The sequence below is a fragment of the Ambystoma mexicanum genome, chromosome 9 (assembly GCF_040938575.1).
Source record: "Ambystoma mexicanum isolate Mex_15411 chromosome 9, UKY_AmexF1_1, whole genome shotgun sequence".
Lineage (NCBI taxonomy): Eukaryota > Metazoa > Chordata > Amphibia > Caudata > Ambystomatidae > Ambystoma > Ambystoma mexicanum.
In genome coordinates this window covers 352778412-352802734 of record NC_090931.1, presented here as the reverse complement: position 1 = coordinate 352802734, position 24323 = coordinate 352778412, and the positions used below count along the sequence as shown (strand labels likewise).

The following is a 24323-nucleotide window of genomic DNA, read 5'->3' as shown; positions in this document are numbered from 1 at the left end:
CAGTGCGGACTTGTCAAAATTATTTAAATGATACCGTAATTCTTGTGATTTTTCTGTGCACGTTTTAAGACGCGTTGGGAATTTGTGTGATGTTCTGGGGCAAAACCCCGCTATTTATTGACACCACATACTCTGTGTTTAAACTAGCGACCTGGAAAGTTACTGAGATGTGTGGGAGGGGGGTGTAAATGTGTATAAATCTGGAGAAAATCCGATGTTGCAAAACCCACTAAAAAGCACAAAATGTTGCCATTTCTGAATGCAAGCCCCCAGGAAGAGCAGAGTTTGAACAGAGTATACCTCATGTGATATGTGATGGGTGCATGTAATTTTAAACAAATGTGTACCTGTGCAAATATGTATTTGGGTCAAATATAGATTTGTGTGCAATTTGACAGGGGAGTATCCTTTCTGCAGACCATAAAACAGCATCACCATGACACACATTTCCTTCCCCCAATCAAAGCAGTGCGGAAAGCTTGACCAATGGGCAGTTGAGAGAGGGGCCGGCTAGTGATGCTGCACACACACCCACTTTCAAAAGACATAAAGACATAAAAAGAGCCACTGGAAGCTAGAGAGGACATTCAAATCCATTTGCTGCAACGCGCTCTGCCGGACCACACAACATCCAGAAGATACCAGATCCAACACTTAGACTTTAAAACTCCAAAGAACTTGATTCAGAACTCAAATCAGAGGCCTAAACCCACAAACTGAGGACTCTTCTCAGCAGGCCTCAGCATCCAGCAAACCTAACAGCGGTAGCAGCATCCAGGAGCCGTGCAGATCAGCGCTGTGTCCAGAGAAAGCTGTGCAGAAAGATCCAGGAGCTGTGCAGAGACGCTGTACCCAGAGACCAGACTGTGCCAGAACCGGTGCCGGACGGAACCAGAGACCAGATCGCTGTGAAGTGCTGTGCGCAGAGACCGTCCGGGGCGAAACCAGAACCGAAGCCATCTTGACCCGATCCGTGAGACCTAGACCTTCCAAAACACATTGTGAGTACAGCTAGGACGGGGGGAAACCAAATCTCTTAGTTTCAAGTGATATGATTCAATCTATTTAACCTAAGTAGAACTGCCTTCTGTCACTTGTAAATTCTGAAGCTGCATAGCTGTCACTTGTCATTTTCAAAAGCTGTCACCTGTCAATTTGAGTTACTTTAAATTCGAAAAACGACCTTTACAAAATCGCTCATATCTTTGGAACCATTTGGGCTAGAAACTTGCTTTAACTTTCCCCTGAAAGCTTAGAACCTCAGCTTTTCTACGAACCTAGAACCGACCTGCTACTTTTGCCGTAATCGCGATTCACGCATTCGCGAATTTTGCCGCGATTCGCGGTTTGGTTAAAAATCCAGCCACGTGTGAAAACAGCAGCTTCCTTGCTTTCCTTTGCCAAAAATTCATTTAACCTGCTAGTTACTCCTAGATCATTGCTAAAGTGAGCCTGAACTCATCCCAAGTATATTTCACTCACCCTGAACCTCCTAAAGAGAATTAAAACCATTTTCAGCATATTCCTCACTTCATTGCCAGCACATATAAAAGCATTTTGGGCCTATGTTTCAAACTTCTTTAGTCTAAGCTTGCTGGAATTGAACTGAATTCTATTTGATTGCATTCCTAAGAACTGAGTGCTCTCCTCTTCATCTCCTTACATTGCATAAAGGGGGGGTGAATTGTCCAAGAAAGTGATTACATTGTCTTTTGCTGAAATCCTATCAAGTTATTTTCTGTACTGCATTTTCATTCCACATTGCATCTATTTGAAACCCTAAAAGTATTGTTGCTATCTTATCCATCCTGTAACCACTCATCATTGATTATAAAGAAGTGTGCTAGTGCCAGACTATCCATTATTGATTACTGCTCAGATTAAGTGTGATATTCAATTATTAATTTATTATAAAGTGTGATATATATATATATATATATATATATATATTGTTTAATTTTTCTCAAATAAACCTTTTAAACTTGCAAAACAGAACTACTTCTTGGCTCAGTGGGGTCAGGGGGATTCTAAGAGAGGGGTGTTATATAGGGGTAGTCATCAAGAGCTCATGAACTGGACACAAAGATATATCAATAAGGGTTTCCATTCAGTATCCCAGACTAGGCATTGACTTAGCTGTAGTATTTAATTGGATCTTCTTACAAATTGGGGGCTCGAGCCGGACGTCTGGGTTAGATCTATCACTTGTGCAGATTAATACAGTGTGCCAGCTGACCAGATACACATATCCGGTCGGATCACCACGCTGTGTTACGCTGTAAAGCACTCCAGAAAAGGAACGCTCTAAGGAAAAGGTCTGTTTTGCAAAAATAAAATACAAACTTCTGTAAGTCAGGAAGGAACTCAAATTCCAGAATGACGACCTTGGTAGATATGAAAATAGCCAGAGAGCACCTCTTACATAAGCTATTTGTGAGAGGTGAGTGGACTCATCAGGACCAGACGGTCTGGTTGCAGGAAATCGCACCCCAGATCACTGAAACAGGGTCAGATATATGGAGAGACCAGGGTCCCTTACATGTGGCCCTGAGTGAACTATATATGTCCCCCAAGGCCAAGGATGAGCACAACAAGATTGCCAGGGTAGCGGCATATTTATATTTACATATGGGAGCCATGCAGGACAAATGTGCTGAAGGCCAAGATCTGGCGAGTAGGCAACTGCTGGCATTACAGAAGGCCCAATCTGATCTGGACTCTTCTGAGCAGAGGCTGCAGAGGAGCCAGGAGTCAGAAAATGATAGTAGGCAGTATATCATTAAAATAAAAGAGGACATGGATATACTGCAACAGGAAAAGACAGACCAGGATACCAGAATTCTGGCCTTGCAGAAGGAACGCCAAGACAGTTTGGACTCCCTACTGCAGAGCCAGAAAAAGCTGGAGTAACAGATCAATTTCAACAGGGCATGCACAGAGCAGGTAGCCACCCTGCAAATCCAACTAGACAGAGAGAAAGAGGAGAGCAATAAACTGATCCTGAAAGACCTGGATACCCAGGCAGAGTTTGATCAGGAGCGCCAGAAAGCTGGTGCCTTCCAAAGGCAAAGGGACGACCTGACGGCACAGATGCAGACTCTTAGTCAGGAAAGGGACACCTTAGGCCAGGAAGTCTGCCACTTAAAAAGAAAAATGGAAGAAAATCACCTGGCCCACCAGGGACTGGGTGACCTCCAAAAAGAACACCAGGACTTGCTAGAGCACACCAGGAGGGTGGAGGAGGCTCTGGCAAGACAGGAGCAGGCCAGTAGGGATGGGACTCAGGAGGTAACCCTCCTGCAGCAAAGACTGGCCCAGTGCTCCAGGACCAATCAGGAAACGCAGAGAGAGAATGAGGCTCTCTGCCAGCACAATGATAGGTTCCAACAACAGGTAGCGATGCAGGAGAGACTGATAGAGTCTAGTAAGGCCTTAACTGGGGAACTGAAGGCGCAGGCTCTTGCATTGCAACAGGGAGCAGGGGCGGATAGAGACCAGGTTCGCTGGGAAAGGGAAACTCCTGAGCATAACCTCAGGAGCCCTAGTACCAGAGGCCTTTATCTCTCTCAGTCCCTGGACTCTGCCACCCCCATGTCCCCTGGCGCACATGAGCACCGGGCCACAGGGATGGCAGATTACTATCCAGCCAGAAGCATGGGGCTCATAGGCCAGTACCTCCCAGGAATGGATGGGCGGGCATCAGGGTATGGGCACCCAAGCACAGTGCAATTTAGTGGGGAACCCCAGGAGAATAGGCCCATTAAGGGCATCCTGAAAACTTCTGCCCAGTTAGGTCAGTGGGGGGGGGTACCCATCAAATCCTGGCAGCAAGGAGGAATCTGAAGACTCCTCTGAACGGCGCAGGACACAGGAGACCAGGTCCCCACATTCTGCCAGCCATTCCCAGGCTCGCAGAATCCGGGAAAACCTGGAAGATCAGACAGGAACCTCTGGGAGCAGTGCCTCTGAGTCAGAGGATGAATGGACCAGGGTTACCCGAACCAAAAAGGCCAATAAGGCAAAAAGGGCCTTGCTTAAGGACCCATTGAAACAGATTAAGGCAATCAGGAGTGTCATCACGCCTTATCATAAGAACGCCAAGTCCTCTGTTTGGGAACACTTGGAGCTCTATGAGCAAATGATGGAGACTTTCCATTTGAAGGACAGCAGTAGCTGCATCCAGTACGTCAAATGGACATTCTCCCCAGAATACTTCAGTTTCTTTGCGGGGCTGGAGGACCAAAATCATTTAAGATGGTCCACCTATAAGGCGGCCATCTTGAAACATTTTTCTGTTCACAGAAATCCTCAAGAGGCTCGCAAGGCAGCCTACAATTTGCAATGTGGGGAGGATCAGGCCCCACAAGAGTTTGTGCAAGAATTAAAGCGTGCTTTTGCGCAGACCACCAGAAGGGTGCGCACAGACAGCAAAGAGTTTGTCAATACATTTTTCCATGCCTTGCCCAAATACATAATGACCCAGCTCGTGAGAGATTTTCATGAGAAAAGATCTTTAGACTGGGTCATTGAACAGGCTACCCGGATCGATGAGGTGCAGAAGCCTATCGAAAATAAAAATAACGCGCCGAAAAACCCCAAAACCAACAGCACCTCTGCTGCTGCCAAGGTGGCAGAGGTAAAGGTCGCCCCCGTTTTAGATTTGGAGATGGGGGGGCCTAAAAACCTGCCTGCACCAAATAATTCACAGCCCAGAAGGCCCTCGGGCCAGTCACAGACAGGGAGTCGAGGAGGTAGTCCCACAAATGGGGTCCCCCGCTCCCCTGACTATGTAAGTCCCTGCTACAAGGGAAACCGACCAATCCTGGGTTACGTGTGGACTCCTCCAGCCCAAGGGGGGGGATCCAGCCAAGCACCTGACCCGGGGAACTTCCCTCCTAACTTCCCCCAGGAGGGCAGAAATTCTCCAAATCCTGGGCAGAACTTTTTCCCCAGGTATCCACCCAATTTCCAGCCCCAAAATCCTCCACCCTTCTTTCCCCAATTCCCTGAGCCCAGACAACCTAATCCGGTAGAGGGGAGGCCAAGGGTGGAGGGGTACCAAAATCTTCCCAACCAGGGGTACTACCAGAGAAGGGATAGCTACCCTTCCCGGGATCAGCCCAGGGGAGAAAATAGAGCCCCGTATCAGCCTGAGCGGGTTTCCCAGTTAGAGTGCCAGGTCCAAAATATGGCACGGGATCTGGGTCACATACTGAGGGCTCAACAGAACCCTCAGATGAGCATGCCACCGCAGAATGCCCCAAACTCTGGACCTGGTGCTCCAGAACAATGACGGGGGCAGCACCCCGATAACACACCAGTTCCTAGGGAGGAGGCACAAGGGGAAGGGGGGTGTAAAGCCTTGGAGGAAGCTTCCTTCCCAACTTGTAAACAGCCCCTGGAAAACCAGTTACCGGAAACAAAATCTCCTGCCCCTGAAAGCCTGCCTCCCAAGGAGCAGAGGGGGGGTAGGAGAAACAAAGGACCCAAACAGACCCACTTTGTGGAGGAGGTGCAGATCTTCCAATTTGAGGGAGAGGGATCCTCAGAAGATCCTGGGAAAAGGATCTTCTCCTTCAGAGAGGGGGGAACTCCTCCCAAGGAAAAATGGGTCCCAAGGGATTCCAATCCAGACTGGGGAGATATGGAGACTGAGCTACCGCCGCCCATCATCTCATCCCAGAACCCACAATACCAAAATCCTGTGGTTCAAACCCATCCTGGTGACTGCCTCCAAAAAGGGGGTGGGGCGGCCCAGAACCGGAACCAGGGGAACCCACAATGGCTCTGATCTCCAGTTGCCAACTTTTTCTTTCAGATTCCCAAGGCTCTCCACAGAATTCTGCCCAAATCTCTTCACTAGCAATGTCCAAAACCAGAAAGTTAGCTCACCAGTTGTCCAAAAATGTGCATTATCTGTGCCCCCTTGAGGAGAAGGAGGGAAGATACTATGCCCCGGTACAAGTACAAGGGCAGGGTACAATTTTGGCACTGGTCGACACTGGATCCCAAGCTACCCTTCTGTCCAAAAGGGCCTTTGAGGAACTAAATGCAGGAAGGGGGGAGAATTACCGTATTCCTCTCACCTCTCTTCCTGGACAACTGCAGAACTTTGACGGGAAGGAGATTCCCGTTGAGGGGACTGCAGACTTGGACATTAAAATTGGGCGACACAAGGTGAAACACCCGGTCATAGTAGTGACTCCAGAGGGCACCCCTTGTTTACTAGGGAATGACCTCCTGAGAAGGTTGTCACCCCTAATAGATTGTGTAAACAAGGTCCTCTGGACCCAGACTAGCCGACCAATAAAATTAAAACAGAGTGTCAACCATGTTAGTTTAAACGGCACCTGCCACATGGTTGAACAAAAATCTGACCAAGTAGAATTTCACTTCCAGAACAACCAAATTCCAGACGTGACAGTAATAGCAGTAGGACAACAGACTGGTGATGGGGGGTCCTCTCTATCTCTGAAAATCAACCTTCCTTCCAGTTTAAGGTGGTATTCCACACTGGAAGGAAACACCCTGAAATTCTTTATTAATCCACAATCAGAAACTCCCACTCCTATAGTCCAGAAAGATGTGAAATCAGCTCAGAGCCTGGCTGATATTCAGCAAATTGGAGAGCAGTTGTTCATCCCTGTTCAGTTAAATGATGGGAAGGACTCTGTTCTCGCTCGAGTGTGCGTGAACAACGGTAAGAGCTTCATCAGCGAAGCCATGTTCCGCCAACTCCCAAAAGATCCAGCCATTCCCACATTAAAACTGATAGATAAATGGGAAATGGACCTGGAAGCACCTAATTCCAAACATCTCCTGCCAAGCAGGTGTATGCTCAAAATCTCCATTGGCAACAAGAGCATAGTCCATAATTGTTGTGTCGTGCGAGACGTCACTGCCGCCTTTTACTTAGGCAGTGACATTCTCAATCGCTTTGCCATTAGTTTGGACCTAATAAACTTCAAAGCTTGGACCCGATTAGCAGATAATCCCATGGGCTGTGATGATCCAGAAAAAGCATTTAGGTCAGCTCAATTGCTACCTTATGCAGTTGAAATTCAGATCAAAGAGGAAGTCACCACCCCAGAAAGGACCCAACAATTCTCCCTGGAAGTGAAAGTTAAAAGAGGACAACATTTGAAAAACCCTGATGCTTACATACATCTAAACGCTTCTCTCCAACAGCAAGGGTTGGGGTAAACCCAACACCATTAGTCAACATAGAACATGACACCATTCTAATAGAGGTGGATAACAGCGACTTAAAGAGTATTACTCTAGCCGCAGGCACCATTATTGGAATGGCGGTTGATGACCGACATTTCTCCATTGATCTAGGAAATGAACTGTTAGGACCAATCCCAAGGACTGTTTTGACAGTGACAGTGATGACAAAACAACACCAGACAGGATCTTCACCCGGCATGGGGGGGGGAACTTCCTGGTGTACACTTCTTGCCCCTACGGTAAGGAAGATGTGACTTGTGACTTCAGGAGGCATGAGGTGATTTTCCAGGTCCATGAGGGCTGCCTTTCCCACCTGAAGCCTCCAGTCCAAATCAGCACGCTGACCAGGGACTTCTCCACCCAGCTGGAGGAGGCCGCTGAAATAGCCAAACCAGAAGTCTTTCCAGGCTTCAGGCAGATGGTGGAAGAGAGAGTCAACCTAGCTGATGCCTGTGTGACTCTGGAACAGAAGCAAAAGTTGAAACAAGTTTTCTTGGATTTCCAAGATCTCTTTGCGGTAGACTCATAGGACTGTGGTTGCACCGACATCCACACAACAACGATTCCCACGGACCCTGGAATGACTCCAGTGTTTGTGAAGCAATATCGTTTGCCTCTCGCATCCATGGAGTCCCTTACTGAAATAATTAAGAACCTTGAGTCCCGGGGAATAATCTGTCCAGTTCACAGCACCTTCAATAACCCGGTGCTGGGAATATTGAAGCCAAACGGCCAGTGGAGACTCTGCGCCGACCTCAGGGAGCTCAACAAACGGGTCCATACTTCCCGATGGCCTCTGCCCTACATTGACCAAGGGCTGGGCCAGATCCAGGGGTCACAGGTATTCACTGCAATAGAGCTGACCAATGGATACTGGACTGTGCCTGTCAGTAGGGAGGACCAATACAAGCTGGCTTTTACCTTTGGGGGCCAGCAGTACACATGGACCCGGACTCCCTTCGGATACCTCAACTCCGGCAATGAATTCAACATTTTCCTACACAAGGCCATGCCCGACCTGGGTGCAAGGGGTAACCTGGCTTATGTAGATGATGTCCTCATCAAAAGTTCATCTGTGGAGGAACACATAGCGGAGATCCGTTATGTTCTGACCCAGTTGAGGGCCGCCGGAGCAAAACTTTCCTTTCAGAAAGCACAGTGGTGTAGAACCCGTGTTAATTTCTTGGGGCATGAGATTACTCCTCAGGGTCTCTGTCCCCAGGAAAAGAAAGTGGAAGCACTTCAGAAAACTGAAAGACCCCACAACTCTGCGGGAACTAAGGAGCCTCCTTGGACTGACTAATTACAGCAGAATGTTCATTGAGGGCTATGCAGAGATCACCAGACCCCTGATTCATCTCCTGAAGGGGGGGGTCAAGTGGGAATGGGGTCCAGAACAAGCCGAGGCGGTAAGACAACTCAAAAGAAGCCTCTCACAAGCGCCTTGCCTAGCTTACCCTGTCAGAAACAAGGAGTTCTTCCTGGAGACGGGGTTCTCTAATACGTGCTTGACGGCAGTATTATACCAAAAGCATGACAAGGTCAATAAAGTAATCTCCTATGCGAGCAAAACTTTATCCTCTGTGGAGGAAAAATTCAACGATTGTGAGAAGGCACTCCTGGCAATGGTGTGGGCATTGAAGAATTACCGCCCGTTTATCCATGGGGAACACATTATAGTGGAGACTCCACACCAGCCTCTGCAATATCTCCAAAGTGACAGAATCCGGGCCGGAAATGTGAGTAATTCCCGAATTACTTCCTGGATTCTGTCAATGCAAGGCTTTCCTGTGGAGGTCAAATATGGCCAAAACAAGAAGAGTCCCCTCGCGCAAGCTCTGGCTGACTTGCATGATTGTGCCAGAGAAAACTGTCTCGAGGACGAAAGTCTAAAAATCAAGGACAACATGGAGGCATACCTTAATTCCCCATACAAAGTCTTTGAAGAAGACAAGTGTGAGGGAATGCCCACTGTCTATGTGGATGGATGCTCTTACCATGTTGACAACGACGGGGAGAAAGAACTGGTGGCTGGCGTAGGGAATGCATGGGTGAAGGAGTTCCCAGAACCCTCCGCTGGATACAAAATTGGTCCCCGAAGTAGTCAGGTGGCAGAATTGATGGCTGTGCATCAGGCCATCCTCACTGCTGTCCAACATCAACTCCACGAACTGGTCATAATCACTGATTCGGATTATGTACGGAACGGGTTTGTGGAGCAACTGGTTAATTGGAAAACCAGAGGCATGTTATGTGCTAATAACAAACCCTTGAAACATGGGAAGTTAATCCAAAACATTGATGATCTGGTCACATCGAATGGGATGACCATCTACTGGAAAAAGATCAAGGGTCATTCCAAAGTAGAGGGACCAGACAAAACTGGAAATGACTTAGCTGATCAGCTGGCCAAAACCGGGGCCATCCAAGGGGATCTAATCGAAATAGAGTCCCTGTTGGGGGAAATCCAGGTCACTGCTATCACTAGGTCCCAGACAAATGCTCACAATGATCTTTTAATTGCACAATGGAGTAAGGAGACCCCTGATGCTGATTTGATTACCGCTCAGAAGGGGGATCCAATAATTGTTAAATTTTACCAACACATTGAGGACCCTGAGAACTTTCCCCCGACGGATACCGATTACAACGGGAAAGAGGACCTTAGAGTGTTGATGAAATGTCCAAAAATGTTCCGGATCCAAAACGGTTTGCTGGTAAGGAAATCCAAAGCTGGCCAGGATCAGTGGGTGGTTCCTACCTCATTCCGAAGCCTGATGTTAAGTCACGCCCATGATGCGGCCACCGCCAGTCATAGGGGGTTTCACACAACACTGGAAATCTTAAGAGAGGTTGCATACTGGCCACACATGGGGCAGGACCTTGACCAATACTTGAAGGGGTGTCTTGTGTGTGCACAATTTCAGCCATCATCCCTCACGCACCGTGCACCCCTCCAAAAGAGGGGGATGACACTGCCATGGTCAGATTTGCAAATCGACTTTGTAGGCCCTGTAATCCGCTCGTCTAGAGGAAACAAGTACATGTTGACCGTTACATGCTTGTTTACCAAGTGGGTGGAATGTCTCCCAGCCCCAAACTGTAAGGCAGAAACAGCAACTGCCCTGATGATTAACCACATCTTTTCCCATTTTGGTCTACCTCAAAGGATTGAGTCAGACAGGGGTAGCCACTTCACCAGTGAAGTAATGACAAAGATGTGGGAGATACTGGGGGTCAAAAGGAAGTTACATATTGCTTACCGGCCAGCTTCTTCTGGGGCAGTAGAGAGATATAACCGAACCATTGTGAGCATATTAAAGAAGTTTGTGGCAGATTCTGGGCCAAGTTGGGATATCCGATTACCTCTGGTCCTAATGGCCATCAGATCTACCCCGTCATCTGCAACCAAAATGTCACCATTCGAGTTGATGACTGGACGCAAGATGGTGCTTCCGCAGCATTTGCTCTACAGGACCCAAGAGCAGACACTAATAAATGCCTCCACAACTCATGAGTATGTGGAGAATTTAAGGAAACACCTTCAGCATGCTTTTGCCTATGCTCAGCGGAATCTAGAAAGATCAGCCGAGAGTATGAAGACCCACTATGACCTGAAAACTTCCAGGAAGGAATATCAGGTGGGGGATCGGGTCTATTTATACAACTTCCAAAGAAACCAGGCAAAACAGCAAAAATTCTTGCCTACATGGAGGGGACCCTTTGAGATTATAGACAAGATCTCCCCTGTGGCCTACAAGATCCGCATCCCCAAAGGCGGTTTGGCAGAGGGGGAAGACAAGTGGGTCCACATAAACCAGTTGAAGTGTTGCCATCCCAGGCACACTTTGCAGCAACTGGAGGAGTCCTCGGTAATCCCAGAGGGTACCGCTCCAGAGTAATTCAATTCCAACCCTAAAAGATCCTACATATAGCCTATCAAATTCTGTGTTTCTCAAGTTTGTGTTCCTGTCTCTTAATTTAAAAAAATGTGCATGTTCATATCTGTTGAGTTCTAAAATATATATGCCACCCCACTATATCAATGGTGGGGGAGAAATGTCCATGAATAGGTATTGCCGCTTTTCCTTTGTCGTCCTAGGAAAAAGAAAACCTGGAGACTGGCCAAGGAGGACGATCCGGAGACCGGGAGCAGAGACCCAAGGGGCCCGGGGTACCGCCCAATATTCCCATCAGGACCGGCGAGGAGAACCGATCGATCAGTACCGGATGGAGGAAAGGATGCTGAACTGTGCCATTTGCAGAATTGGAAGAAGATTATGCGGACATACCAGTGCGTGGGTCATCACCTTCTGTGCACCCGACTCCCCATCGACTCAAATTCAAAGTGCAGTCGCGTGGGGGGGGGGGCTTTGTTGGGTGTCCTGACCCACGTTTGAGCTATCATGCTGCAACATTTGGTGCTGTGGGCTTAGAAAATCCAAGATGGCCAAAAAGCCCACATGTGCGCCAAAATCCAGGAGAACCACGCAGTTTGTGTACACTAAAAAGGTTGCCTAACTTGCCACCCACCAGTGCGAGCAGGATGGGCCGGGGTGCCATGAGTGAAATGTGTGCCAAAGGAAAAACCGCGCTTTAAAACTACCTTTGGTTTCTCTGAATGCCAGCTCAAAATGCCTATTTTCAAACATTGCAACACATCCAAAAATCTCACTGAACACCAGCGGACATCTGGCAGAATGAAGTATGTGTGCATACTAAATCTGGGAAGTTGAAGAGCCCCAAAACAATGTTCATAACAAGACTGGCTGAGCTCTGCAGGTCTGCAGCAGCCTAACAAACTGGATTTAAAACTACCAAAAATCGAAAATGTTTAAATTAACTGAGTGACCTACTTTTGAGTGTCACATAGTTTGTAACTGTTGAAATGTCATAGTTTTGAACTTAGAATCAGCATTCTAGCTGCATATGTAAAAATTGTCTTGACTTAAACTGGGGAACAAAAGTGACATTTTACCTGAAACCTGACTTAAGGAAACTGGAATTCTGCCAGACAGCTACCCCCGACAGGAGTGGGGGCTTGCCCAACAAATGCATTCCCAGGCCTGGCTGCATTCTGTTGCTCCTGCCAAAAGGAGGTCACACACTCTCCGATTGAATTACCGTGGGATTGCAAGAAACTAAAGAAAGGGCCCAGGCAGATGGTTTATTGGGGTGGTCGTAAATGGCTTCCTTTTGAACAAAGTCCTTCCTTGACTCAGGCAGATGGTTTATTAGGGGGGCCGTAAAATAGCTTCCTCTTGGCAGAAGCTGGGAGGGGCAGGGTCTCTGAGCTTGGCAGAAACTGGATAAACTGGTTTCTACACCATGTGACCTGAAAAGACACAACCCTGTTGGCCAGAATATGATTCTAAGAAAGATGTATAAGTCACAGTGCGGACTTGTCAAAATTATTTAAATGATACCGTAATTCTTGTGATTTTTCTGTGCACGTTTTAAGACGCGTTGGGAATTTGTGTGATGTTCTGGGGCAAAACCCCGCTATTTATTGACACCACATACTCTGTGTTTAAACTAGCGACCTGGAAAGTTACTGAGATATGTGTGGGAGGGGGGTGTACATGTGTATAAATCTGGAGAAAAATCCGATGTTGCAAAACCCACTAAAAAGCACAAAATGTTGCCATTTCTGAATGCAAGCCCCCAGGAAGAGCAGAGTTTGAACAGAGTATACCTCGTGTGATATGTGATGGGTGCATGTAATTTTAAACAAATGTGTACCTGTGCAATTATGTATTTGGGTCAAATATATATTTGTGTGCAATTTGACAGGGGAGTATCCTTTCTGCAGACCATAAAACAGCATCACCATGACACAGATTTCCTTCCCCCAATCAAAGCAGTGCGGAAAGCTTGACCAATGGGCAGTTGAGAGAGGGGGCGGCTAGTGATGCTGCACACACCCCCACTTTCAAAAGACATAAAAAGAGCCACTGGAAGCTAGAGAGGACATTCAAATCCATTTTCTGCAACGCGCTCTGCCGGACCACACAACATCCAGAAGATACCAGATCCAACACTTAGACTTTAAAACTCCAAAGAACTTGATTCAGAACTCAAATCAGAGGCCTAAACCCACAAACTGAGGACTCTTCTCAGCAGGCCTCAGCATCCAGCAAACCTAACAGCGGTAGCAGCATCCAGGAGCCGTGCAGATCAGCGCTGTGTCCAGAGAAAGCTGTGCAGAAAGATCCAGGAGCTGTGCAGAGACGCTGTACCCAGAGACCAGACTGTGCCAGAACCGGTGCCGGACGGAACCAGAGACCAGATCGCTGTGAAGTGCTGTGCGCAGAGACCGTCCAGGGCGAAACCAGAACCGAAGCCATCTTGACCCGATCCGTGAGACCTAGACCTTCCAAAACACATTGTGAGTACAGCTGGGACGGGGTGAAACCAAATCTCTTAGTTTCAAGTGATATGATTCAATCTATTTAACCTAAGTAGAACTGCCTTCTAACTGTCACTTGTCAATTCTGAAGCTGCATAGCTGTCACTTGTCATTTTCAAAAGCTGTCACCTGTCCTTTCAAAAGCTGTTACCTGTCAATTTGAGTTACTTTAAATTCGAAAAACAACCTTTACAAAATCGCTCATATCTTTGGAACCGTTTGGGCTAGAAACTTGCTTTAACTTTCCTCTGAAAGCTTATACTTTTGCCGTAATCGCGATTCACGCATTCGCGAATTTTGCCGCGATTCGCGATTTGGTTAAAAATCCAGCCACTTGTGAAAACAGCAGCTTCCTTGCTTTCCTTTGCCAAAAATTCGTTTAACCTGCTAGTTACTCCTAGATCATTGCTAAAGTGAGCCTGAACTCATCCCAAGTATATTTCACTCACCCTGAACCTCCTAAAGGGAATTAAAACCATGTTCAGCATATTCCTCACTTCATTGCCAGCACATATAAAAGCATTTTGGGCCTATGTTTCAAACTTCTGTAGTCTAAGCTTGCTGGAATTGAACTGAATTCTATTTGATTGCATTCCTAAGAACTGAGTGCTCTCCTCTTCATCTCCTTACATTGCATAAAGGGGGGGTGAATTGTCCAAGAAAGTGATTACATTGTCTTTTGCTGAAATCCTATCAAGTTATTTTCTGTACTGCATTTTCATTCCACATTGCATCTATTTGAAACCATAAAAGTATTGTTGCTATCTTATCCATCCTGTAACCACTCATCATTGATTATAAAGAAGTGTGCTAGTGCCAGACTATCCATTATTGATTACTGCTCAGATTAAGTGTGATATTCAATTATTAATTTATTATAAAGTGTGATATATATATATTGTTTAATTTTTCTCAAATAAACCTTTTAAACTTGCAAAGCAGAACTACTTCTTGGCTCAGTGGGGTCAGGGGGATTCTAAGAGAGGGGTGTTATATAGGGGTAGTCATCCAGAACTCATGAACTGGACACAAAGATATATCAATAAGGGTTTCCATTCAGTATCCCAGACTAGGCATTGATTTAGCTGTAGTATTTAATTGGATCTTCTTACAGCATGTGTGAATTGCATAAATTGAACTACAATAGAGTGCTGAAGCTCATTGACTAGTCACCAGCGCGTTAAAAGGTTGTGCACAATCTTTTCCTCCAGGCCCAGGTTTGATAAGTTGCCACCGAATAAACCACTAGTTGGTCATTGGATGAACAACAAAAAGCAAACGCTTGCGGAGTAATCCAATTGATCTGGCCAGGAATAGAAGTCTCAAATAGTTTTTCCGTATCTCCCAGTAATGAGGAAAGATGAGCAGAAAGTGTACAATATTTTCGATCCTGTCCTTACAAAATGAACATTTATCCGATACTTGTTTTTCCATCTATGAAGTAAGACTGCCAGTGGTAGTATACCCAAATGTAGTTTAGTGCACAATGTTCCTGTTGACTTGGGGCAAACCATGTCCAAATACTTCTCATAGCCCAAAGCATGTTTGATCTACCAGTAACTCCTGCAGCTATCAGTGCCTGCCACTGCTTCCATTATTTCACATTCTATTCTGCCTAGAAAAGCACTTTTAATAGTCAGCTTTGAGCTACGATTCATTCAATGTGGTGTACTCCAATATTCACTATGCCCCAAACTACTCAGCACTGACTTAATATTTACGAACCATAATAGAGAGCGACCACCCTCCTGGGATGGTATATCCTCCATCGCCAACCTGTATTTGAACAGTCTGGCCATGGACCATACCCTGACCCAATAGAGTGCTCACTTATATTTGCACACTGGGAATCTATTCTCTGCAGATCAGTCTCCAAGAAGACCGGCAGTTTTGGGCATTGGTAGGTAGGCCTAAAATGTTCTTAACCAATTTATTCTCGATTATAGTCAGATGATTACAATTTGATCCCACAACTGTGACGCGTACAAAGCCGCTTGTCCTGCCTGTATGCGTCGAGTGATACTTTTACTGATCCACTTCCATACTCACGGGCAAATCTAGCGATTACCCCGCTATAGCTAACCTGGGTTATCGCAGCTTTAGTTAAGTGCACTGACCAATTGCAATTGTCTGTAAACCCAATACCTAAATAATCATATCCCTGCACTTGTTCAATGGGCTCCTCATTCAAGCTCATCTCAATCTTGCTTTTTCTTTTATTTCTGCTTGTCTTGAATACCAAAACTTTGGTTTACTGTACATTAATAGTTAACCCATTTTCACTGCAAAATGCTTCAAAGGCTGAGAGCGGAAGTCAATATATGACTTAGTGCTGAGAGGATGTATATGTATAGACCATAATTTCAGCTTTACTAGGAGGTGGTTTAGAAAAGGGACAGGTTTTCAGCATATTTTGAATGGTCAAATGCCCCTTTGATAGGCAAAGTTGTCTAGGCATGGTGTTCTGGCGGTTGGAGACCATCATAGAGAACGCAGCCCCGCCTGCTTGTTTCCAATTGCATTGGAGAACTACCACTAGAGGCAGGCTTGCATAATCGTAGCATCTTGCCCAGGTGTGTATTTTTCCAGAATTACTTCTGGGTCTCTGTTGGCAGTTGTGTTTTTCGAAGAGTATTGCAGAGTAGGAAAGGCTGGCGATTGGTTGTTAATTTGCAGTGTGAGTGGGATTAGATAATTGCTTTTTTGGGGGCAAATTTTGAGGCAAGCTTGTTTTTAGGGTTCTGTTCAGCTGAAATGCTGATTTTATCTAATCATACGAACAGCCACCTGCAGTCTTACAGAATGATTAAAAACAGGGCATCATGGCTGGCACTTTGTTTCTTTTTGGTTGCTTGGGCTTTTTTTTTTATCTACACTGGTGGGCACCTCATAAGCACCCCCTTTGCCTTCTCGTTCGATCACACACATACTTTTTCTTCTCGACCTCTCTTGCCAGCTTTTACTATGCTTTTAGGTTGGGCTGTTCGACTTTTGCATTAGAGTACAGCTAGGGAGAAATGACATATGAGGAGGGACACAAGGCCTTCTGGCAAAACCTAGAGGATGGGGTGAGGAAGGGGGATGGACGCCCGGAGCATGTCTGCTGGGACCGTTCCCACAACGGAGGGGAGAGGGGCACCAGACCAGGATGAAAGATCTGGTACGCGTTCTGGCTAAAAGAATGATTTCAATGGCCTGGAAAGCAGCAGAGGGTCCTCACAGAGGTGTGGTGGGCAGATCTGCAAAAATGGGCAGTAGCTGAAACGGGAGTGTGGTATAGGGCAGTGTACAGAGGCCAACGGGGGGGTTAGCAACGATGTGACAGCATGGAACAAGCTTGTGCAGGAGAGGTTTGCGACCCCTCCAGACGGTAGGCCTGGGGATCAGGAATGAGGGAGCAGGTAGCAAGGTCGGCCACGAAATCTGAAACAACGGGATCGAGAGAAAACTAAAAGGGAAATGGGAAAGCATGCTCAGTTAGTAGTTGGGGTGGGGAGGGGAGTTACTATGTTGGCACAGCAAGGGAAGGGAAGCCAAGATTCAGTGGGACAAGGGTACGGATGGTTAGAAGAGGCCAAGGATGCTATTGAAGGTTCAAGCAGAGGGGTACTAATACCTGATGGACGACCCTGAAAGGGGGAGGGAACCAGTGTGCCGCTTTGTCAAATACTGTGCCTGTACTGATGTTTTGAAGGTCTCTTTCTTACTGTGTATGTTTATGTTAAAATAAAAAACAAGTAAAAAAAAATCAATGAGGAGGGACGCAGCTTGTAGGTGTTGTTTGGTTATTTGCCCACACATTCACTACACGTGGCCAAGCTAATAACTTACATCCATTCCCACCCAGTTACTACCACTCCCTGGTCAAAGAACTTCCATATTGGACCTCTTTGAGCTCGCTTCAATCAGGCTTTACCATCAAACACTGTGCTCGAAGTTATTGTCAGTGTTTTTTTCAAAGCAGTCTGCTGAGAGTTAATTACTTAAGAGTTGTAAACCCGCTACTGGTGTAATAAAATGTCAACCATGTCTGCCTTCAGCCACTCGATTTGTAAGCCCTATGCCTGTCCTTTACTGAAGTCCTGTTAAAAACAAGCATTGGCAAAGCCAACCGTTTTGTCTTGTGTATAAGTATTAGGCATTTGCCAGGTACTCATACCACTTTGCACGTGCTACCATAAATGGCCAGTTAATACTACTACGGCTGTGCCAGGCAAGTGCCTTTCCCAACGCTACAAAAAAGTCCAAACTATTGCCATTGCCAGTGCATGTCTTACATTGTTTTAAGTTGATTGTGTGAAAGAACCAAAGATATATTTGTACAACAAGTCATCTGCTCAAAGAGTGCGCACTGGCAGTGTCTGCACAACGGTCTTTTATGTTATTGTGAGGAATTTGGCAATCTGCACGGTGGGTGTGCGCTCGCCTGGTTTTGAATTTTATTTTCAATGAAATTGATTGAGGGTAGATCAACCTCCGGAAAATATGTGGGTATAATCCACACACATTTCCCTATTCTCACTGCACTACATACGTATAGACCCTTGTACTCAGGGTGGACACAGCCTACATGCACAGTCCCCCAGTCATATTTAGTTGGGATCTGACAGGTGGAGTACACAATGCATCTCCAGAAGGGGGTGGGCGATTCCTTCCCCCTGCCATGGACAGCCTAATTAACAAAGGGTCCATGGAGCAGCCCTGTCTTTTTGTTGGGCCATGTAGCTGGTGGCAGCATTGACATACTAATCAGAGTGTAATTCAAACAGGCCCACATGGGGCCTGGCTGCAGAGGCTAATAAAGGAGACAGAAAACTCAAACACCCTTTCATATGCACTGTGTCAACCCTGAAGCCAGCTCCCACCCTCAGCATCAATTGACAGTGAAACGTCATGTCTGGGACTGCGTGTATTACAGTAGTCACCCCTACAGGGGGAACCCATTCAGAGGGTATGAGAATGTGGTTTGGGGGAGCCAGAGAGTCTTGTCTCACTGCAGCTTCAAGGGAGACCTGCTGCTTTAATCAGGAACCCCAGAGAACTCCATGAACCAGAGAGACCATTTGATCCACAACAGACAGGAAGATGGGTTGGACTTAGTAGTACATTTTTTCACGCCTTTTACCTTTTCTGCTGTAAAGCACTCTGGTCCTGACCTCATGCATATAGGAGATTGTTGGTGGGGACCCAGGATTGGTTCATTAAGGTAGTCTTAGCCTACACCAATCCCCTGCGGTCCATATGGCTTTAAAAGAGGGCAGACCCTTCTTTTGGCAGATCATCCAAAGGCTTCACCAAAAGCAGAAGGAAGAACTCATCACTGGACCCTGGCTGAAGGTACAGACTGCCTTACATCTTCCGCCAGTGAAGGAAGGCCAGGACCTACAAGAGGGAAGCAAGATCCCTCCCCTAAACATCTCCCAGGGAGCAGGGTGAGATACCAAATCCAGAGGACCCTCCAGCAGCTCCATAACCATGCCCACACAGTGTGCCCCGCTAGGGTCTGCAGCAAGCTTCCTAGGTGGGAAGTGCCAGAGAATCTCTGAACCAAACCAAGGACAAGGCAGCTGTCTGCAACGCTCCCCTCAACTTTGGGCCGTCCGCCTTAAAGGATGACACAGGCCCAGTGAAGAAGTTAGGGGGAGTGGCATTGACCAGCATCTACCAACGTCTACCTTAAAGGTCATTTGAGTCAGTCGAGCCCCTCAAGTTGCAACCGACTGCACAGCTGACTGTTGCATACGCTAATGCCATCGGAGACGCCTCAACTAGTGTGTCAGAACCGCGACCAGCACTGAGACAATTCCTGTCCCCGAGACGCTGTGTAGGCCAGCCTGCAGCCGTCCGTCCAGCTTCGCTCACCGAGCTGCCTGCCGCCTGATACCCACAGCTGTTTCCGGTCTTGAACTATGTTGCAGAAGCTGCAAAGTGCCCTAAAACCGACTTGACCCTGTTGAGCACCAAGAACTCCTACAGCACAAGGAACAATGTGGATCTGTCCCCCAGGTCCTTCTCCGAAGACCCCTAGTGACACTGTATGACCCAAAGCTCCCGTTTCTGTTGAAACCAAGTATCCTTGAACTACTGCAATGCATTACTATACCTACTAGCATACAGTCAGTAGCCAGAGTGCTCCCCTTTTCCTTCTTTGAAACTGTCTGTCCTCTGCATTCCTCACAGGGTTGGTTGTATTTTGTAGTGTGCTAACATTGTCTGTTGTGATAATAAAGTAGATATTTGTATACAACCTTGACTGGACATTCCCTTTTATCATTGGGCAATATTTGCAATTTTGCTGTGTTGCAACTAACCAACAATCCACAACCTTTTGGAGATAAGCCTGCTGTTCCATCCACATTGCCAAAATTGGACAAGGGGGTTTATAATTTGCTTGTGTCCAATCTGTTCAGATCTCTTCTGGTGCACTAAAGGTGTGGGGATTATTGATGGTTTAGAAACCGATATTCATCCCTGGACCACTAGTGCCTCAGAGGTTGAAATGGCACAGTTATGTTAATGAGATGAATACCGCGCAACACTGCCATTTTTCATGCTCTCCAGGCGCTCTAGCAGATCTGAAAAGGAAGAGGGTTAGCATTGTAGGATAGTAGGATTGAGAGGGGAAGCGCAAGAGAGTTTTGATGTGCTGTTGGTAGCTTCAATTTGGGAAAAACGGTCACTGTGTGCTGGTATGATGTTGGTACATGGTGTTTGTGTGATGTTTTTGTGGATGGTTGTATGCAGGCGTTTCATTTGCATGTTCGGTTTTGTGGAGAGTTGGTAGAGTGCCTGCCGTTTGGGCGTTTTCAGTTGAAGGCCTGTGTCATGTTACTTCTATGTTGGGTGGTGGGTATGCCGAGTATTAGAGTTTTTGGTAGGGTTAGTCAGGGTTGTCTGTTTTTACAATGGGTTAGCCCTTCGGCTTCGTCTTATATTGGGTCTTATATTGGGTTCGGGGTGGATTCTTTGGGTGTGTGAAAACTTTTACAAAAAGCATCCAGCACATGCAAATGAAAACAACACAGCACTGGTTTATTATTTTGCACTACACAGCTTTCAAACGTCATGTAATAGGATAAAAGCAACGGCCACGGCCATTGCTCGTGACACCAGTTGAGTCTACATAAGTATGGGGATGGTGGCTGGGGTGAGAAGTGGGAGGGGTTTGCTTGGCAAGGCCAGTTTGCTCAATTAATTTTAAGTAATATAAAATGGAGTAATATTGAATACGGACACAGGGTCTTCTTGACTTAAGGGCATGTTGAGAAATCCTGCAAACTTCCCGACTTCACAGTTTTGCTCCAATTCGCAGTTTTAAAAAAGGTTGACTACTTTCATTTCAAATATGAAACTATCTATAGAACGTGCATATGATTAAATATAACAGCATCTTACATGGACAGTTTATTAAATTCATAATATTTGCATGCATTCTAAGTTAGATTCAACATTTATAAACCAGATACAATCTAAAAATTAATGAATAGAACAAACAACAAAAAGTATACATACATTTTGTTATGCATTTAATATACAAAAACAGGATATGTAGCGAGGATATGATAAACACAATATACATTATGTTTCAATTAAATGTATTTGATCTACACAATAGTAAACATAATAAAGAGGCACTAGGATTATGAATATCAGAGTATTTCCTTTACATGTGAAACCTAATATATCCCTCTATTAAAAAGAGGTCTATATTTTAATTTACTGTTGCAACATTCTGCAGAAAAGCATTGTTATATTCAGACAATGTTTGACATAAACGTACATAAAATATTATATTAATTCTATGCATATAGTAATGCTTTTCTACAGAACTACAGTTAACTTCACTAAGCTTGCAAAAGGTGTAGCTTTGTACTTCCGTACTGGCGATACTGTTGAAATTGGGTTACTTAACGAGAATGATAAACAGACGGGAGAAAGACTAGGTTCGTTCTGTTAACCAATAATTAGAAGAGTACCATTCATATGCCAAAATACCTCAAATAAATAGATCTGCCCCCCAGCACCTGCCTGCTGCACCTCCCAAATGCATCTACAGCAGTATTCTTCCCCTTCCAGCCATTTCCGTCGTTCACCAGTGCCAATTTCTCGGCCCTCCCATGGCTCCCCCTCACCCTCTTATATTCCTGCCACTCACTGGAATTCTGTTCCCATGCAGCCCAGCCTCACCATAGTGATCTCTCAAAAGCTTTCCCGGGAACCTTATCCTCGCTGTATTTAAACTCCTGTATCCTGGGCTCATTCCATAAAGCATAGCGTCCTCTTATCCCATCCTGTTCTGGTCCTTCCTTATTGCCTGTGGAGACCATAACTGGCCCCTTGCCTTTGGTCTCTGCTTAGATAATCCCTCTGAAATAACGGTCTTCTGTGTGCTCACATATCATCACGTTTTAGCCACAGTGACACCAATTCCTGTATTGTGCCACTGCAACTCTTTTTTTCTTGCAACACCTATTCCCATTATGAAATCCCCTTCAGCACCGCCTCTCCATCACATATAAACCCCCACACCCTTGCACCCATTCTTTGTAAAAAATCCTTTTTTAATACTATTTTAATGGCAGCTTGTACTTCAACCGAATCCTTTACACAGAAGTAGCTACTCATCCTACTGGCCATCACCTACATTAAACCCTTTTTTCCTCTTGCATTCAACTCTCCTTGTCTACAGCGCTTCTCCCTCTGCAACATTTGGAACTCCCTGTTATCTTGTATCCTTTCACCCTGGAAGACCCCATCCTACTTCAACAGTCAACCAAAGCCTTTTCCTTCAATGCCCACTGCTCTTCCTCTTTATCACGGACTGTTCCTTGCACGGCATTCTCCGATAGACCCTTCCTCTTTATCATCTCAACTTAGCTCCAATGTCCTTTCCCAGTATTCCTTCCTCTATGCCCCACAACCTGTTGTGCCTTTAATGGGCAAGAAGTCAAGTGCTCTTGGCGAGTTATCCCACTTAAATCTTATAAAAAGGCACATGGTTTGCTTGAAGGGTGAGCATTACTTCAAGATGCACAACACCCCCAATCATGGAAAAATGAACAGGCCACTCATCTTCCCAGTGTGTCTCTGCTAACCTTTCCCTGTGTCCATTTCTCCATACGTACCAACATGTTTCACCGTTAATGGGGATAAAGTCAGTGGTTTAAATGGGCAGGAGCAGTGCTCCTCCACATTTTTTATTACTATATTTTACTGTTCCTACGCTTTTATTTTAAAAAGAAGACATTCCGGAATGGTTTTGCTTTAAAATAAGTTCGGAAAGCAGTTGAATCGTGCACTTCAGTGCACTGCACTGAACATTCCTTTAAACAATCGGAGCATTTGTTTGGGGGGGGGTTGTATTGGGCGTGGCAATGGCGTTTGTGGGGAGCAGAGCAGGCCAGCAGGGAACATAGTTCCACTACTAATTGTCATGCACTTGTATCACTGGATAAAGTCATATATTCTTGCCAGGTTACCTCACTTAAATCTACCGAAGGCATAGGCTATGCTTGGAGGTGAACATTACTTCAAGGTGGTCAACACCTACCAAATTAGAAGGAATTGAGAGGTATGCCAACTCTTTTAATACTCTCAAACCTGAACCCAAAAGGTTCTCCAAACCCTTTTATTCCTGGACTTCTCATGGGCACGTGCACATACACCCATACTGAAGTCCAGGCTTACTATATCCAACCATCCCGTCTTTTGCTATTCCACTGCTCTCCCGTTTTGCCCCCCCCGTTTCACTAAAATGACGCCTCATGTTGATCCTCTCCAACTAGGACACATGCCCTCACTCGTCCCACCACTCAACACTTAACCCATTTTATCTTTGAGCGTCTCACTTTCCCAATCATTCAACTCACACTTTTCTATAGACCCGCCCATTCCCACGGCCTATTCTCTTCTGACGGTACTTTTCCTTTAAAGCACCTCCTTTTCCCGCTCCTTTCCTTTCAGTACCACCTCCTACTCTAGCCCACTACCATTTATCGCTTTTGCTGTGGCCCCGCCCCTTTTAACCATTTCGTTGCGGTCCATCCCCTTAACCACACCCCCGCGTCTCTCCCCGTACCTGGCTGCGATCGAAGTTCTCCTTCTCTGCCTCCAGGCTACCTGCCGCACTGCGTCGACTTAACACCTTGGGCAGAGGGTTGGGGACTTGCTTCATGGAGCTCGCTACCCGGTCCATGTCAGCAGTGGATCTGGGCACCTGCACTGCTCTTCTGCTGTCTCACGCGAGCCGCTACTTCGCTAGCGGCATTCCTAGGCGTAGCCAAACACTGGCTTGCATTGGGTAGTATCGCTGTCACTCAACTCTCCATTCCTGCCCACTCCAGGATCCATCTCATTGGGTATTATTTATGTCATTCAACGTTGGGTTCCGCCTAACGTGATATAGAGCCCCTGTTGGAAAATCGAATCGCTGAACGTCTGCGGAAGACCTCTCAAGGAGACCCGCTCTACTATTGGACGGTGACGGAGCCACTCCGCAATGCCTGCTTGTGTGTTGTGTCTACTAAGAGCTGCCTCTCCGGAAGCCGGCCATGGAGTGTTTCGGGGGCGGGCCGGCTACGTTAAGAAAAATAAAAGTTAGTTCATTCAGTCAGCTGAAGAACACTCGTTGCTGAAACTCCTTAAAGATTGGCTGCGTACATCGTTATCATTAACACCTCCCTTT

The 24323-nt window shown here is 46.2% G+C and overlaps 1 protein-coding gene across 2 annotated transcripts in view; it reads right to left on the bottom strand.

Moving 5' to 3' along the window:
• The window catches only part of HIP1 (huntingtin interacting protein 1), a 1552273-nt gene extending 1528345 nt beyond the window's left edge, over positions 1 to 23928 (bottom strand). For both annotated transcript variants that reach the window (XM_069614772.1, XM_069614774.1), the window contains exon 1: positions 23718 to 23928. In XM_069614772.1, coding sequence (XP_069470873.1) covers positions 23718 to 23834 — 117 coding nt within the window. In that variant the 5' untranslated portion in view covers positions 23835 to 23928. The remainder of the gene's footprint in view (positions 1 to 23717) is intronic.
• Between the last annotated feature and the right edge of the window lie 395 nt (positions 23929 to 24323).